The sequence below is a fragment of the Eulemur rufifrons genome, chromosome 15 (assembly GCF_041146395.1).
Source record: "Eulemur rufifrons isolate Redbay chromosome 15, OSU_ERuf_1, whole genome shotgun sequence".
NCBI classification, from domain to species: domain Eukaryota; kingdom Metazoa; phylum Chordata; class Mammalia; order Primates; family Lemuridae; genus Eulemur; species Eulemur rufifrons.
The window spans coordinates 96609897-96624231 of NC_090997.1; the positions used below are offsets into that span (position 1 = coordinate 96609897).

The 14335-nt window shown below is 40.3% G+C and overlaps 1 protein-coding gene across 1 annotated transcript in view; it reads right to left on the bottom strand.

Moving 5' to 3' along the window:
- SYNE1 (spectrin repeat containing nuclear envelope protein 1) overlaps positions 1-14335 on the bottom strand; it is a 425086-nt gene that overhangs the window by 169450 nt on the left and 241301 nt on the right. The window contains exons 73-80 of the mRNA XM_069488737.1: positions 12942-13067; positions 11501-11677; positions 10226-10491; positions 6395-8555; positions 4004-4341; positions 3611-3755; positions 2114-2332; positions 747-1006 (exon numbers count right to left, since the gene is read on the bottom strand). Of these exons, the coding sequence (XP_069344838.1) occupies positions 747-1006; positions 2114-2332; positions 3611-3755; positions 4004-4341; positions 6395-8555; positions 10226-10491; positions 11501-11677; positions 12942-13067 (3692 nt within the window). The remainder of the gene's footprint in view (positions 1-746; positions 1007-2113; positions 2333-3610; positions 3756-4003; positions 4342-6394; positions 8556-10225; positions 10492-11500; positions 11678-12941; positions 13068-14335) is intronic.

A 14335-nucleotide genomic window follows, 5' to 3' on the forward strand; every position in this document is an offset into this window, starting at 1 on the left:
GGCCCAGGAAGTGAATCAGGCTGGCTACATATTATTAAAATTAACTTTCTTTTTCTACTAAATTCATTGCCATTCAATGGCTATTATTTACCTGGACTCTGGTGCCACCCTTGCTCCTATGTCCCTGTCATCCATTATAGCCAATGACTTGCCCAGCTTTATCAAACCCAAGTTCTAAACAGCTCTCAGTCGTTTCCCTCTCAAGCTTCATTTCTCCTGCATCACCCTTGCTCTCCCCCACCACCCAAGGAGCTGCTGGACGGTGACCTGCTTACTCCTAGGCTTCCTTACATGTCTTTCCCTTGTTTGCAACACTGTCCTCCCACACAATGCCTGGCTCCAGCCAGCTCCGTCTTCTGCTCAAATCCCTCTGTTGAAGGGATGCCTTCTTTGACTCCTCTCCTCCGTCAGTTGTCTCTGCTTAGGATCCCCTTAGCTCCCTGTTCACACTTGACAGAAATGCTTCTGTAGCGGCCCTATCTCTGTTGCTTGACTGTAAACTGCATGAAGGTAGATAATGAGTCTATTTGGTTCATCACTGTATGTCTAAGTTCTACCAGATATATTAATCTATTTGTCAGGTAAATGACTGAAGAGTTAAGAAAACTGAAAAGCACGGATGATGGGAACAGATCCCCATATTTTTAGAGTGGCATGATAGAGCACCCCCAGACCCAAGTACCACACTTGTCCTTTTGGCTCAAGGCCAGGTTAGTAACAGAGAATGAAAGCAGGTGTGTAATTACTTGAGGCACCGATCCTGCATTGCTGTGATTTCCTGCATGAACGGTGGCTCCTCTCCAGGGGAAGGGACAGCCCCATCCTGGAGCATGCTCAGCGCTTGTTGCCGTAGCATGCCTAACGTCGACTGTAGCTGTTCCAGCTCCAGAAGGTATGTGTCATGATATTCAAGAAGAGCTAAGAGTTCTGCTTTTGAAGCTTTCTCCACTGAACTCTCAGGTAGTTTATCTTGCAGTTGATCAATCGTTTCAGAGGCTTTTTTAACCTGGTGACAAATGTACATACCATGAAGTCAAACAATAAAAAAACTGAAAAAAAAAAAAAAAAAAAAACCAAAAACCAGGGCAATTCCAATAAATGCCACATTTGACACTAGTGCATCGAAGCATGTTAAAGATGATGTATAAATGCTAAATTTCAGGAAATTAAACATGAGCAACCTCTATAACTCTGGGTTTAAAGCTTTAATCTCAAAATAATATCAGGGCAATCAAAGACTATGTATAATATAGAAAAAAGGATTTTTTGAATTTTTTATTTTTATTTCAGAATATTATGGGGGTACAAATGTTTAGGTTACATTTATTGCCTTTCCCCTGCCTGAGTCAGAGCTACAAGCAAAGATTTTTTTAAACTAAACAAACGAAAATTTTTTTTCAATATTTAAGTTAACATAAATGTGTGCCTTTGAGTCATAAAGGAAGATGTGGCTTAAAATATTGGATCCTTAAAAGATGGAAGAAACTAAATATAAGATTTGGGAAATTAGTTACATTTCTACTCATTTGCATGGCAAAGGAAAAGTATTTTGTACTTTTTCAAGACCAGGTGAGAAAACAAATGGAGCAAAATGGACTTGTCCTTTTTTCAGAATGTAATTGCTTGGTTTTCTAATTAAAATCATTTGACCCTGACTTGGGACTAAATTGCCCATTGCATGTTGTATTTTGTTTCATAATTTACTTTTCATTGAAATAAAGATTTTTTTTTTTTTTTTTGTGACAAAGTCTTGCTGTGTTGCCCAGACTGGACTATAGTGGCGTTAGCCTAGCTCAGCCTCAACTCCTGGTCTCAAATGATCCTCCTGCTTCAGCCTCTGGAGTAGCTGGGACGACAGGCGCATGCCACCACATCCGGCTAATTTTTTCTATTTTTAGTAGAGATGGGGTCTCACTCTTATTCAGGCTGGTCTCAAACTCCCGACCTCAAGTGATCCTCCTGCCTCAGCCTCCCAGAGTTGAAACAGAGATTTTAAAAAAGCCTTTTTACTTTCAAAAGGCTGATTTCAAAAAGGAGCAAAATTCTGTTTTTCAAAATACATTATATCCAATGAGGAAAAAAATAACTCGAGCCCATCAATAATGGAAATTACCTTATTGTTAAAGCCTTTCCACTCATCCACTGCATCTTCCAGTATTTTCTGCTGGTCCTGGGCCACAGCGCGGAGACGTGTCCAGCGCTGCCAGACAGTGGTCATCGACCTGCTTAAGGTGGCTTTGCTTGCGTCATTTCCAGTTTTCTCCAGTTGTGAAGCTTTTTCCTCTAGGGCCACAATTTTCTCATGGAAAGAGTTAACTACTGACACTAAAGCCTGGGGTGAAGGGTCAGGGGAGGAAGAAAGATGAGACAGGAGAGACTGATTTTTTTTTAAAGTTCTGTGGATTTGGGTAAAGTCCACAATTATTTACAAAAAAAAATGTTTCCATATAAATTTATTCTCCTCTAGTAACTCTCACTTTAACATTTTTTTTTTTTTCTGAGACAGAGTCTTGCTCTGTCACCCTGGCTAGAGTGCAGTGGTGTCATCATAGCTCACTGTAACCTCAGACTCCTGGGCTCAAGTGATCCTCCTGCCTCAGCCTCCTGAGTATGTGGGACCACAGACATGTACCGCCACACCAGGTTAATTTTTCTATTTTTTGTAGAGACGGGTCTCACTCTTGCCCAACCTGGTCTCGAGCTCCTGAGCTCAAACAGTCCTCCCACCTCTGCCTCCCAGAGTGCTAGGATGACAGGTGTAAGCCACTGTGCCCAGCCAACATTTACTTTTTAACAGAGTTAGGCTTAGATTTTTTAAAGAGGTAAGGTGAATATTATTTATTAAATTATTTATTTATTAAAAACAAAAGTTTATTTGCTACTTGATGTCCCATTTTAAAAAAACAGAAATATAAGTGAACCATATTTGACATTTCAGTATGCTATATTCTTCCTTATATTGCTATGATATGTGAGAGAGACTCAGTTATTAATTTTTGAGTTTTATCTGAATTAATCAATTATCAATAGAAAGTATTTACTGACATTTACTATGTGCCACACCTTATCAGAAGCAAATTGCTCTGAATGTCTTTTCTTTTTTTTTGATACAAAGTCTCTGTCACCCTAGGTGAAGTGTAGTGGCGTTCATCATAGCCCACTGCAACCTCAAACTCCTGGGCTTAAAGTGATCCTCCTGCCTCAGCCTTCCAAGTAACTGGGACTATAGGCGTGCACTAACACACCTGGCTAATTTTTTCTATTTTTTGTAGAGAGGGGGTCTTGCTCTTCCTCAGGCTGGTGTCAAACTCCTGAGCTCAAGGGATCCTCCCACCTCAGCCTCCTATAGTGCTAAGATTACAGGCATGAACCACCATGCCCGGCCTGAATGTCTTTTTTAAACCTTAGCTGTGCATTGCCAGTGAGAAACCTAAAAAGGTGATAGCATTTAAACTAACTTAAAACTTCCATAAAATGTGGTTAAATGTATCTTTATCATATTTAGAGAACCCAGGGAGAAATTAAGATTTATTGATTTATTTCTGGAACCATCACATTGCAAAGATTAATTACGATAACAATTAAAAGATATTAAAAAAATACAACTGACCTTGTGTTCTGACAATTTTTCTTCTGCTTCGTGACTAGAAGAAGTCTTCAACAAAGAAAACTCAGACAACCTCTTTTCTGCATCATTCATCAATTCAATAATCTCTTCCCTTGCTTTCTGGTAATCCTGCCACTGAGCTGTACATCTTGAAAGAGTCCAACAGAAATCAATAAGCAACATGAAGCTCTGATGTCAATATGTCTAATGATATACTAGACAATGTATCTAGAGATGTATTAATCTAGACACATCTTGAGATGTATTGACTTAATACATCAATAGAAGATGACAATAAATATAGAGAAGAATGAATTTATATTTTAATGTATATCACTATTTTCTACATAGAAATTCATTTCACTGAAATATAAAGTACAAAACAACTTTAAACACCTCTGCAAGAGATCTAACTGGGCATGTGAGTCCTGGATGATTCTCTGGCTCCTGTCTCCCAGGGACACGGTCTTCTGTGCCAGGTCTTCTTTGCCGGCCGGCTTGATGAGTGGGTCGAGGCTGGCCACCAGGCCTTGGAGCTCCTGCAGGTTACTATGGAACTGATCCTCTGTAGTGAAAAATTCCATGTGGCTTTTGAGATTTTCCTCTGTGCTCTCCACATCTAAGCCATTGCCTGCCAGCTGTAACATTTCCTGGGCATCCTCAAGCCAGTCATTAGCTGCTTGAAATACTTGATAATACCTTTGACACTGACTGTATATTTCAATCAAGGTGGCCTGAAAAATAGCAATGGCAAGCATAATCAACTCTCAGGTGCAATGTGTTTGCAGGAAATACTTTTGTTTTTCTATGTCTTTTCCAGACCTCAGTCTCACAGATGTATAAGTGAATTGATAAACTGATACAATTATTTTGTGGCATAGTTCATTATTCTCTTTTGTAAAAAAGATAATCCTGCTATTCCTGTTATAATTTTATGATTGCAGTTAAATAAATAAGGACAGAAATGGAATAGAAATTTATGTTGATATCTTGAGTAATTCTGAAACGTCCCTCCCTCTCTAAATAAAGAATGTGGTGCTTAGTGATACGTGGCAGACTGAACGTTTGCCAAGGTGCAGTAATGCCTCCGCTGGTTAGAAGTAGAACACCAGACTTCCAAACTGGCATTGACCAGACCAAATAGCCATTTCTGGAAAGAAAACAGTAGCCCCCTGAGTCTTGAATAGAAACTAAAGTAGAAAAGTTTAAGTCTGGGAGGCTGGCCCCTTCCAACCCAGAAGGAAAAGAAACACTGTAACTGGCCAGGACAGTGCAAGCAGAGCGGCAGAGAAGTGGCAGAGAAGGTACAGGTGACATCAGCACTGAGTAAGGAGAGAATGGGATGGCAGAGCGAAGAATCAGTGGAGGAGACCAGAAATGCCCCAGATCCCCGACCTTCAGTTGTTTGGGCCGAGACAACCGATAAGGCAAGATGGCAGAAGTAGAGACAGCTCAATACATTTAAGATTTTAGTTCAAAAATCACCACAGCAAAAGGAGCATCTTACCTGGCAGATGTTTTTCAAGAATAAAAATTCCAGTTCTTATTCTATACTCTAGGTTATATATACTATCTCTATTTATATTAATAGCTATAGGAAAATAGTTTAATTTTTCTAACAAAGACCTTGAATCAATATTAAAAGGTCAAAGTGTACTAAATGGACTTTAGTTTAAGAAGTCAGAGTATTATATGATGAAGTTTATTAAGATTTTACTCATATATTGAGATAAAATTTTTCCTAGTTAAAGTACTAACTTTATGCAGAAAATAAAGTTAACACAGCTAACATTCATGGGGCCTACCTCACATCAGGCCCTATGCTAAGCAGATAAACCTAATAACGAGGGAAGCATTAATATCCCTCTTCCACAAAGAGAAAACAGAGACTTAAAGGATGTAAGTGATTTGCCTAAGATCGAATAGCTGCTATTAAAACGCAGACGTACCTTCCTCCAAGGTTTTAGCTATCGTATTATCCAGAGGAAAGCTATCTTTTACCTAAATGGTTGGTTGAAATCTCCTGGATTCAGAGGGACTGAAGACAGAGAGAAAAGCGGCCAAGGAATTAGAGGAGGTAATCCCTTGCGCATGTTTATCTCTTCTTATTGCTGACTGCACAGCACTTGCAAGCTACAGAGCGAGCCGCAATTAGGAGGCCAGTCTGGGAAACTGTACCCGCTCCCATTTCTTTTTGTTATCCTCAAGTCAAGTTGTTATGAATATTCCAGTCTTGCCTCTGCTGTGCTACAGGGAAGGGAGGTGCCTCTCGCTGAGAAGAAGGAGTGAAAAGATGAGGCAACCAATGGGAGACCCCACAAACAAAGAGGCTTATTGTCAGGTCCAGGGCTGCAATGTTTCCAACCTACCTCTCTCCACTGGGAGACTCTTCACTCAGCGCTTATCTCAGAAAGGCTGGGTTTCACATTGTTTAAAAAGGGCATCATTAACTATTCATTGTTAATCAATGTTATTATTATACTAACATATAGTATTAATTATATTATCAATATCATTTATTATCTCTCCTACAAGTGAGAGATCACGGAGCTATTGCACTATTAGAAGAAAAGTGGAGTCAACATGGAAAACACATAAAACAAATACCATGTGCATAAGCAATTAAAGCATCCTTTTACGTCACTGTCGAAGGTGATTCTATGTAGTGTCAAAAAAGAAATATTTAAGGAAGCAATTCTAACCAACCAACCAACCAACCAAATTTCTCATACTTGCTTACAGATAAGCAGAATGAAAACAAGAAAAGCCAAGTCCCGTCACACTAACCTGTCTGGTGCGTAAAGCTTCCTGAATGTCTTCATCGAGCTCTGAGAGCTCAGCGAGGGTGTGTTCTAAATCAGCAGAGATCAGTTCCTTGGCTTTCGTGAATTTCTCCTTCTCCTTATTACTCAGGGCACTCATGATTCTTAAGCTGGACTGGACCTCTTCCTGATGAATCTGGGTCTTTCTGATTTCCTCCTGGATGTCCTGTAGGTTGAGGTCCAGGCACACTGGCCCACTGAGTTCTGCCTTCACTCTTCTCAGCCAGTCCAGGGAGCGGCTCATCTCAGTCTGGAAGTCTCTGCTCTGCACCATTCGGCTCTCACACTCCGCCACCGTCTCGCCAATGGCAGAAGTCAGCAGTTTTAACTCCTCTTGCCAGGACTGGATCTGATGCTTGGCTTTCTCATATGCCGAGGGATCCAGGTGTGGAGCGACATCTTCAAGATGCACGGTCACTCGTTTTAGTAGAATTCCCGAGTCCTGGAGACTTCCTGCCAGGGAGTGATACGTTTTGAGCTTCTCCTCTGCAGGCAGCGTTTCCTCATTCACTTTGGACTGCTCTGCTTTTACAGATGCTAGCTGTCTCTCTAGCTGCTGGCACATCTTTTCGTGCTCTTGGTAAGCACTCGTGGTGTCTTCTAACAAGCTAACCCTTTGTTCTGTTTGTCGCTTCAGCCTGTGATACAAGGTGACAAGGTGCAGCATCTTGTCTGGTTGCCAGGGCTGACCTGTGCTGCGAAAACTTTCTTTTTTCTGGTTCAGTTCATCCACTGCTTCCCCGAGGCTCACCACCTCGCCCAGCAGAGCTCTGCAACCATCCTGAAGAGACAGAGCCTCTTCCACGATCAGGTTGGTGGGGACTTTGCTCATCTTCGAGAACTGGGCTTCGAGTTCACTCAGAGACTGGGCTGTCAACTCAATCAAGGAAGCATATTCTTTCCGTGCAAGAATTGCTTCTTGGACTTTATAGAACTTATCTTTAGCCAAGGCAACAATGACATTAAATTGCTGGGGCAAAGCATTTAGCTTTTCACTGAGGTAGGAATGATCGACTTCATTCAGCGAAGGTAATATGGCCTGTCCAGTTCTTTGTAACGTAAGTAGAAGATTTTCATATTCTGGAGATTGTTCAAGAATGTGTTGGTATTTGGCCAGTTGTGCATGAAGGTCAGTACTCTCATTCATTAGGTTGATTTCAGGAAATGTAACAATATCTGCTTGTTTTAGCCAATGACAAGCTTTATCAAAATCTTCCTTAAAATGCTTCCTAGAAACTAAATTTTTCTCTAGTTCTTGTAACCGATGACCACACTTTTGTAAAACGGTGTCATAGACACTCTGCAATTCCTGAAGCTTACCGAGCACTTCACTCTTCTCCTGCTCTGTGATTCCCTTCATTAATTCACGACCCTGGGCCCAAAGTCCAGTGACCTCATTTTGGTAGGTCTTGAGGCTGGCTTGTGCACTCCTACACGTCTTAACTTGTTTGCTCACGTCATCTGGTAACAGGCAGATATGTTCACGGAACATTATCTTTCGCTCGTGTTGCTGAATTTGGCTGGTCGCCTGGAACACCGCCATGAGAAACTGGGTTTTCTCGGACAAGGCCTTGTTTAAGTACTTCCTTCGCTGGCCCACTAAGTCACTGAGACAGTTCACGTGCCTTTGTGCATCAGACAGTGCCTTCTGGATGACCTGGCGCTCATTTAGGCCGAGGTCAGCCATCACCCTGTCAGCGTCCTTCATGAGTGATTTCAGGAGCATCTGTTTGGCCTCCAGTTCACTACAAATGGCCAGGTGATCCATGAGAAGGTTCTGAGCCATATCAGGAGGGGGGCTCTGTTTAAGGGCCTCCGCGATGTTGGGTTGTTGCTCTTCTGCCCATTCCATCAGCTCCTGAAATCTGGACTGCACCACATTTAACTCCTCCAAGTTGGTGACCGACACTTGGATTTTCCTTTTAACAAGGTCCTCAAGCTGAAACCAGCGTTGCTCGAAGTGACTTGTCTGTTCTTTGACTAACTCCTTGTCATCTAAATTCAGATGCTCTATCATTTTCTGCTTTTTCTCTTTCAGATCCTCAATAGCATACTTTCTCTCCTGCAATGCCAGTGCTAACTTTTTCAAAGCTTCCAGGTGGACAGCTGTACTCTCTGCATCAGATCTGAAAATAATATGGAAAGATGTAAGAGCAAATTAGCTTTATAGTCAATATTGACGTTTGTTCATACCATGTTAAATTACACTTCACCATTTCTTTTTTTTTTTTTTTTTTTTGAGACAGAGTCTCACTCTGTTGCCCAGGCTAGAGTGAGTGCCGTGGCGTCAGCCTAGCTCACAGCAACCTCAAACTCCTGAGCTCAAGCGATCCTCCTGTCTCAGCCTCCCGAGTAGCTGGGACTACAGGCATGCGCCACCATGCCCGGCTAATTTTTTCTATATATATATTTTAGCTGTCCATATAGTTTCTTTTATATTTTTAGTAGAGATGGGGTCTCGCTCTTGCTCAGGCTGGTCTCGAACTCCTGAGCTCAAACGATCCGCCCACCTCGGCCTCCCAGAGTGCTAGGATTACAGGCGTGAGCCACCGCGCCCGGCCTACACTTCACCATTTCTTTAAGTGGATGTTCTTAGTTGAGAGTAGTTCAATTCATGGTTAAATAAGAGAGGTGCTGTAACTATTATGGAATACAGTTCCCATCAGAAGTCTGTATCAGAAGTTGCATCAAACCAAGTTGCCTATGTTCCTCTCTACTTGCCTTTCTCTGGATAATACTGCCCTCCAATCACATCTGACTATGCTTTTAGCTTCCTCTGGCTCTCTCTCTTTCTCTCTCTCTCTCTATATATATACATACATACATATACACACACAGAGAGAGAGAGAGAGAGAGAGAGAGAAAGACATAGGGTCCCACTCTTGCTCAGGTTGGTCTCGAACACCTGAACTCAAGCAATCCTCCACCTTGGGCTTCCCAGAGTGCTAGGATTACAGGCATGAGCCACCCTGCCAGGCCCTTCTGGCCCTTAACTGAACAGAATGTGCAGTTTCAAGATCCCTGGATGATCTGAGTAACATTAATCACTGAGAAGCACTAATCTACTGCATCTTTGAAAATGATGCTGAAAGAAATTAATAAGTGATGCGTGCTTGATGTGCTTTCTTTAGGAAGGATCCAATAAACAATATAGTGTTAGATAGTACAATCTTCAAGGTATAATCAGTGGCTCTAACAGCTACTCAATTACATACTTTGATATTTTTTTGTTTATCATTAGAAAGCTTTAGAAATAAGTGTGAAATGCAAAGAATTCTCATCCCTTTGCCTAACAAGTACACTTGAGAAAGTGGAATCTTATAGTCTCTTTCATTTACAAAACAATCAGTTCTGAAGTATGAGAAGGAGAGTTGGGAGGCAGAATGATGAATTCTGTTTTGGACACTTTAGGTCTGAAGTGACCGTGGGCCTATTATAACCCAGAAATATGAGTTTTTGCTCATATTGACTGTGTTTATTCCAAACATCAGCAAAATGTTGAGCATCAAGGAAAAGCAAACAAATTGGAAGACAGTATACCCAAACAAAAATCCCTGCCATGAGATTTAACTAATCTAGAATAACGTTTTCAGTTTTCACTGCTGCAAGCTAATAAACCTGTGCAGAGGAAGTACAGATTTTTACAATTATAGTGATCAAAAGTGTGGGAAGGTTTTCATATGATGGCTGTGTGCGTGTGTGTGTGTGTGTGTGTGTGTGTATCCTTATTTTCAAGAAGAAAGCTAAGAGGGGTTCAATTATAGTGATTGGTGATTCACTAGAGAATTTCTGTTACCTGGCCAAGTTATCCCATTCTGTAGTAAACTTTTCTAAGAACGCTTCAACGACATTCATACAGTCGTGGTAATCTCTTGTTCTCTGAAGGTCGTCTTCCCTTTGCAAGCACAGGTTGTCAGACTGAAGGCACAGATCTAGCCACTGGTCATTTAAATGACTTATTTCCTTGTGTTCAGGAGACTCCTGATTCTTAGTCAACTCATTCACCTTTTCTATGATAGCGTTCACCGATGCCTGTTTGCACTGTAGTTTCTTGACAAAGTCCTAAAGCATAACAACAACAAAAATTAGGTAATGTGTGATGAACCAACCCCTCAAAGAAATATAGAATGAAACACAGACATAATACCTCTAAACACTTTAAGTTCCTTGATATGAAAAAATTGAAGACTATATAATAGGTCATGAGGAACGAAGAGCAAATCTAAAGGTCACCACACCTCTTTATGAACATCAATTCCCAAGTGTACAAGAATCAGAGCCGCTATGGTATTTTCCTTTATTGTGTTATTTTGAGGAGAATAAAGAAAAACTGATAAATGTGAACAACATTATAATCACTAAAGAAAAAGTCATTATCTTATCTTGAAGTGTGGCCTTAGTTTTCTAAACATTTTTAGAGTTTATGCTTCTGAGAAAAAAAAATCTAATTTATGTTGTCCCTGCCTAGTCTTTTTTTCTGAATTTGCAAACAATACTCTAGTAGAAAACACATCATTATTGACTCATTATCACAGAGAAAAAATAAATCTTAAACTTTGTTAAAAATTTGACCCAGTTACAATCAAGTTAATATACATATTATAATTTTCTATTATATTTTAAATTATCTATAAATACATAATATAAATTTCATTTTAAATTAATTATATATTCATTAAATATATATTTTATTGATAGGCTTATAATCTTACAGCTGTGGTAATATAGAAATAAAAGTTTAAAAATAACAAGGTTTTGTGTTTGTTTAGTTGCAGTCTTCTTACTCTGTAGACTAAACCACGGCTGGTTGGTTCAGGAACAAAGCATAGAGCGAATGTCCTCCAATGCAAGTAGCCATTGAAGTTTCAAGAATATAGTTTCATGTTTACTTTATAATCTATCTTTCCCTGGCACCAATGAAGGTTGTTCAGATTTTCTTATTCCGTAAGTAGCTGCATTAATGTCTAAGGATTGACAGACACCCAGGCATATGAGAGAATATACCGAATACATTTCAACTCTTTTACTGTCTTGACTCGTTTATCTCCCCTGGAGACAAACCGATTCCCACCTTGACCTGAGCAGCCATGTTCTGAGCAATGTTCAGTTCCAGTTCAGAGTGCCTCCTCTTCATATTCTGGAGTTGCTGGTCGGCATCCTGCAGGTAAATCCACAGCTCAGCCTTCAGGTGCTTGATCTCCTCCCAGCCTTGAGTTAAGTTCTGTGCCTGGGCAAGCCTTTGTTCAACCTTGAGAAAGCACAGGATAGACATTAGCGGCCATAGAGGGAAACATTTATAGTCAAAGACTTAGAGATGCAACTCTTTAGCTGCTCTGCGTGCTCGGACTGACACATTAATATGTGCACACACAGACACCCACAGCAGTAAATCCAAAAGCACTTCTTTATTTGCTTCAAGAAATGTGGATTTCCTTCCATATTTAGAGTTTCTAAAGACTATAAAAGTCTAAGAGTTATGCCACATGATTTTAATCAGTATTGTGAAGCCCTAATAAGTGTTAACAATCCATTAGGTCAAAAGTTGCACTCACGGTTTTCACGCTGCATCTGTCTGACTGCCTCATGAATTTGGAATTGGGGTTAACTCAAACTTATATTTTTCTCTACTGTACATTTATTTATCCATCTTTTAAAATGCAGAGTTATTAATGTTTTAGATATATCTTTAGATCTGCTTGCTGGCTTTTGGAGCTGTATAATTTGTTTCAATAAATCATTTCTGTTAAAAAATATGGATCATATTACCTTTTGTAAGGATTTAAAGAAGGTTTGCTTTGAAATTTTAATATGAAAGAGAAAAACCTTATTATTTTAAGATATTTTTATTTGGATCATTTTATTTATGTGAATATTCAATAAATTGAATACCAAAACCAAGTCTTATTTTCTTTTTAAACCCAAATGTGTTTCACTAAAGAGTTCAAGGCTGCAGCAGCAGTGGTGGTGAGCACACAGCCCCTGTGCTGCCACCTGCTGGTGGGGACAGGTACTGCTAACTCATTGCAGCACTTTCCGCTAAGCCCAGATACAGTTTCAGAATCTTTCCCAATACCACACTAGACAGTCACTACCAATGAATTTGAAGGATCTTGATAGATGACATGCTCTTTGGCATCCCTGATATCATAAAGCAAGGATCAAGAGCTCCTTTCATGTTAAGTAGTACTAATGAAGGAGAAAGGAACAAAAAAAGTGTGGAAAAAAATAGGAAAATAGGAAAAGAGAGTGGTAATTAAGGAGAAAATAGGAAAAAGTGTTAATGGGTAGCAGTTGAATGGGAGTAAATGATTCAGTTTCAATTCAGTGTCATCACTGTCAGAGAATGCTTACTTTTCTATGACTTAGTTGAAATTCAAATATCTATTTATTATAATGGCCATAGAAGCATTAGAGCAAGAATAAGTCAAGTTCAACCTCACATATAACATTTAAGCAAGAGAATATAATAAAACAGACACATTGAATGTGATCATTAATTTTTTTTTTTTTACCGTATGCTCTGTTTGTTGAATGTCTTTTGCTGTGGTTTTCACTGAAGCATTCGACAAGTCACACATGGAGCAAAGAAGATCTAGGTAGGTCCTTGCTTGCTCTTGCAAAGCTCTGAAGTGTTTAACCTGAAAAAAGGCAATTATCAGAGTGAAAGGGATGCATTGTCTATTTAGACAGCAAATATTTGTGCCGTTTGTAATATTTTAGTGACATTTCAAAAATAATCCTGCTATGCTCAGTGTTTCCGCCATTGTCATAAAGCGACATGTATTAGTGACTCACAGGAAAGAATTGGAAACACACTGACAAGGATCTATTTGTCCACCATCTGCTGCTCATTGTAATTAAAGTCATCTGTATGGTCCGGAAAAAAGGAAAACCCAAGAAACTTCTATAATTTTTCCAGATCCTGTACTCGCATGCTAGCTTATTGTCCATTTTGGAGAAAGAATTTGTAGCCTACTCTAGTCTGTTTCTTGACATATTTGTGCATATCTTAGAGACACAGGGCAAAGGTCAGAGTGAATCTGTGGGCTTTATTAGGGTGAGGGAAATGACAGATCGCTGGGCTTCTTTTCTCTGCAGAAAGCTCATCTAGTGTTCTTCCCTTTTCACAGTCCCAAGAAAGGCTTCTCCAGGTGCATCTTTAATCTATTCACAGAAACACAGAAAAATGTGTTTCTTTGCCGATGCTCACAGTCTATGCAGATTCCGTTTTAGATACCAGGCATAAAGGAATCCACAAAACCCTTGCTCCCATGGCCCATACATTCTTATGAGAGAGACAGATGATATATAAACAAACAAATATGCTGTGCAATGTTTGGTTGTGCTAAATACCATGTAGAAAAGTCAAAGTGTTAAGGGATACAGTTTGAGGAAGCAGCACTGGGGCTATGTACTTCAGGGAGCATGTATCTTCAAGACCTCTCTGAGGAAAAGAACTGAATGTGTCACATGTCGTGGGGTAAGAACATTGCCGGAGGGTGGACGTGGAGAGGAGAGAGCAAATGCAAAGCCCTGAGGCCACAGCAGAGTGAACCAGGTGGGAGCAGAGGTCAGAGGAGTGGACAGGGGCCTCGTCATGGAAGTCCTTACAACAGAGCTGACTATAAGCCCCGATTGCTGGGTTTATGCCTCTGGTCTAGAGTTTCTCAACCTCAGAGCTATTGACAGGTGATGCCAAATAACTTTTGTTGTGGGAGCTGTCCTGTACATTGCAGGATGTTCAGCAGCATCCTTGGCTTCATCTACTAGATGCCAGCAGCATCCCCACCACTTCCAGTTGGGACAACCAAAAATGTGTTCAGACATTGCAAAATGTCCCTGGCTGGGAGGAAGCGGGGGAGTCACCATCTCTCTATCGGTTCCATTGGATTATGAAAAGCAGACT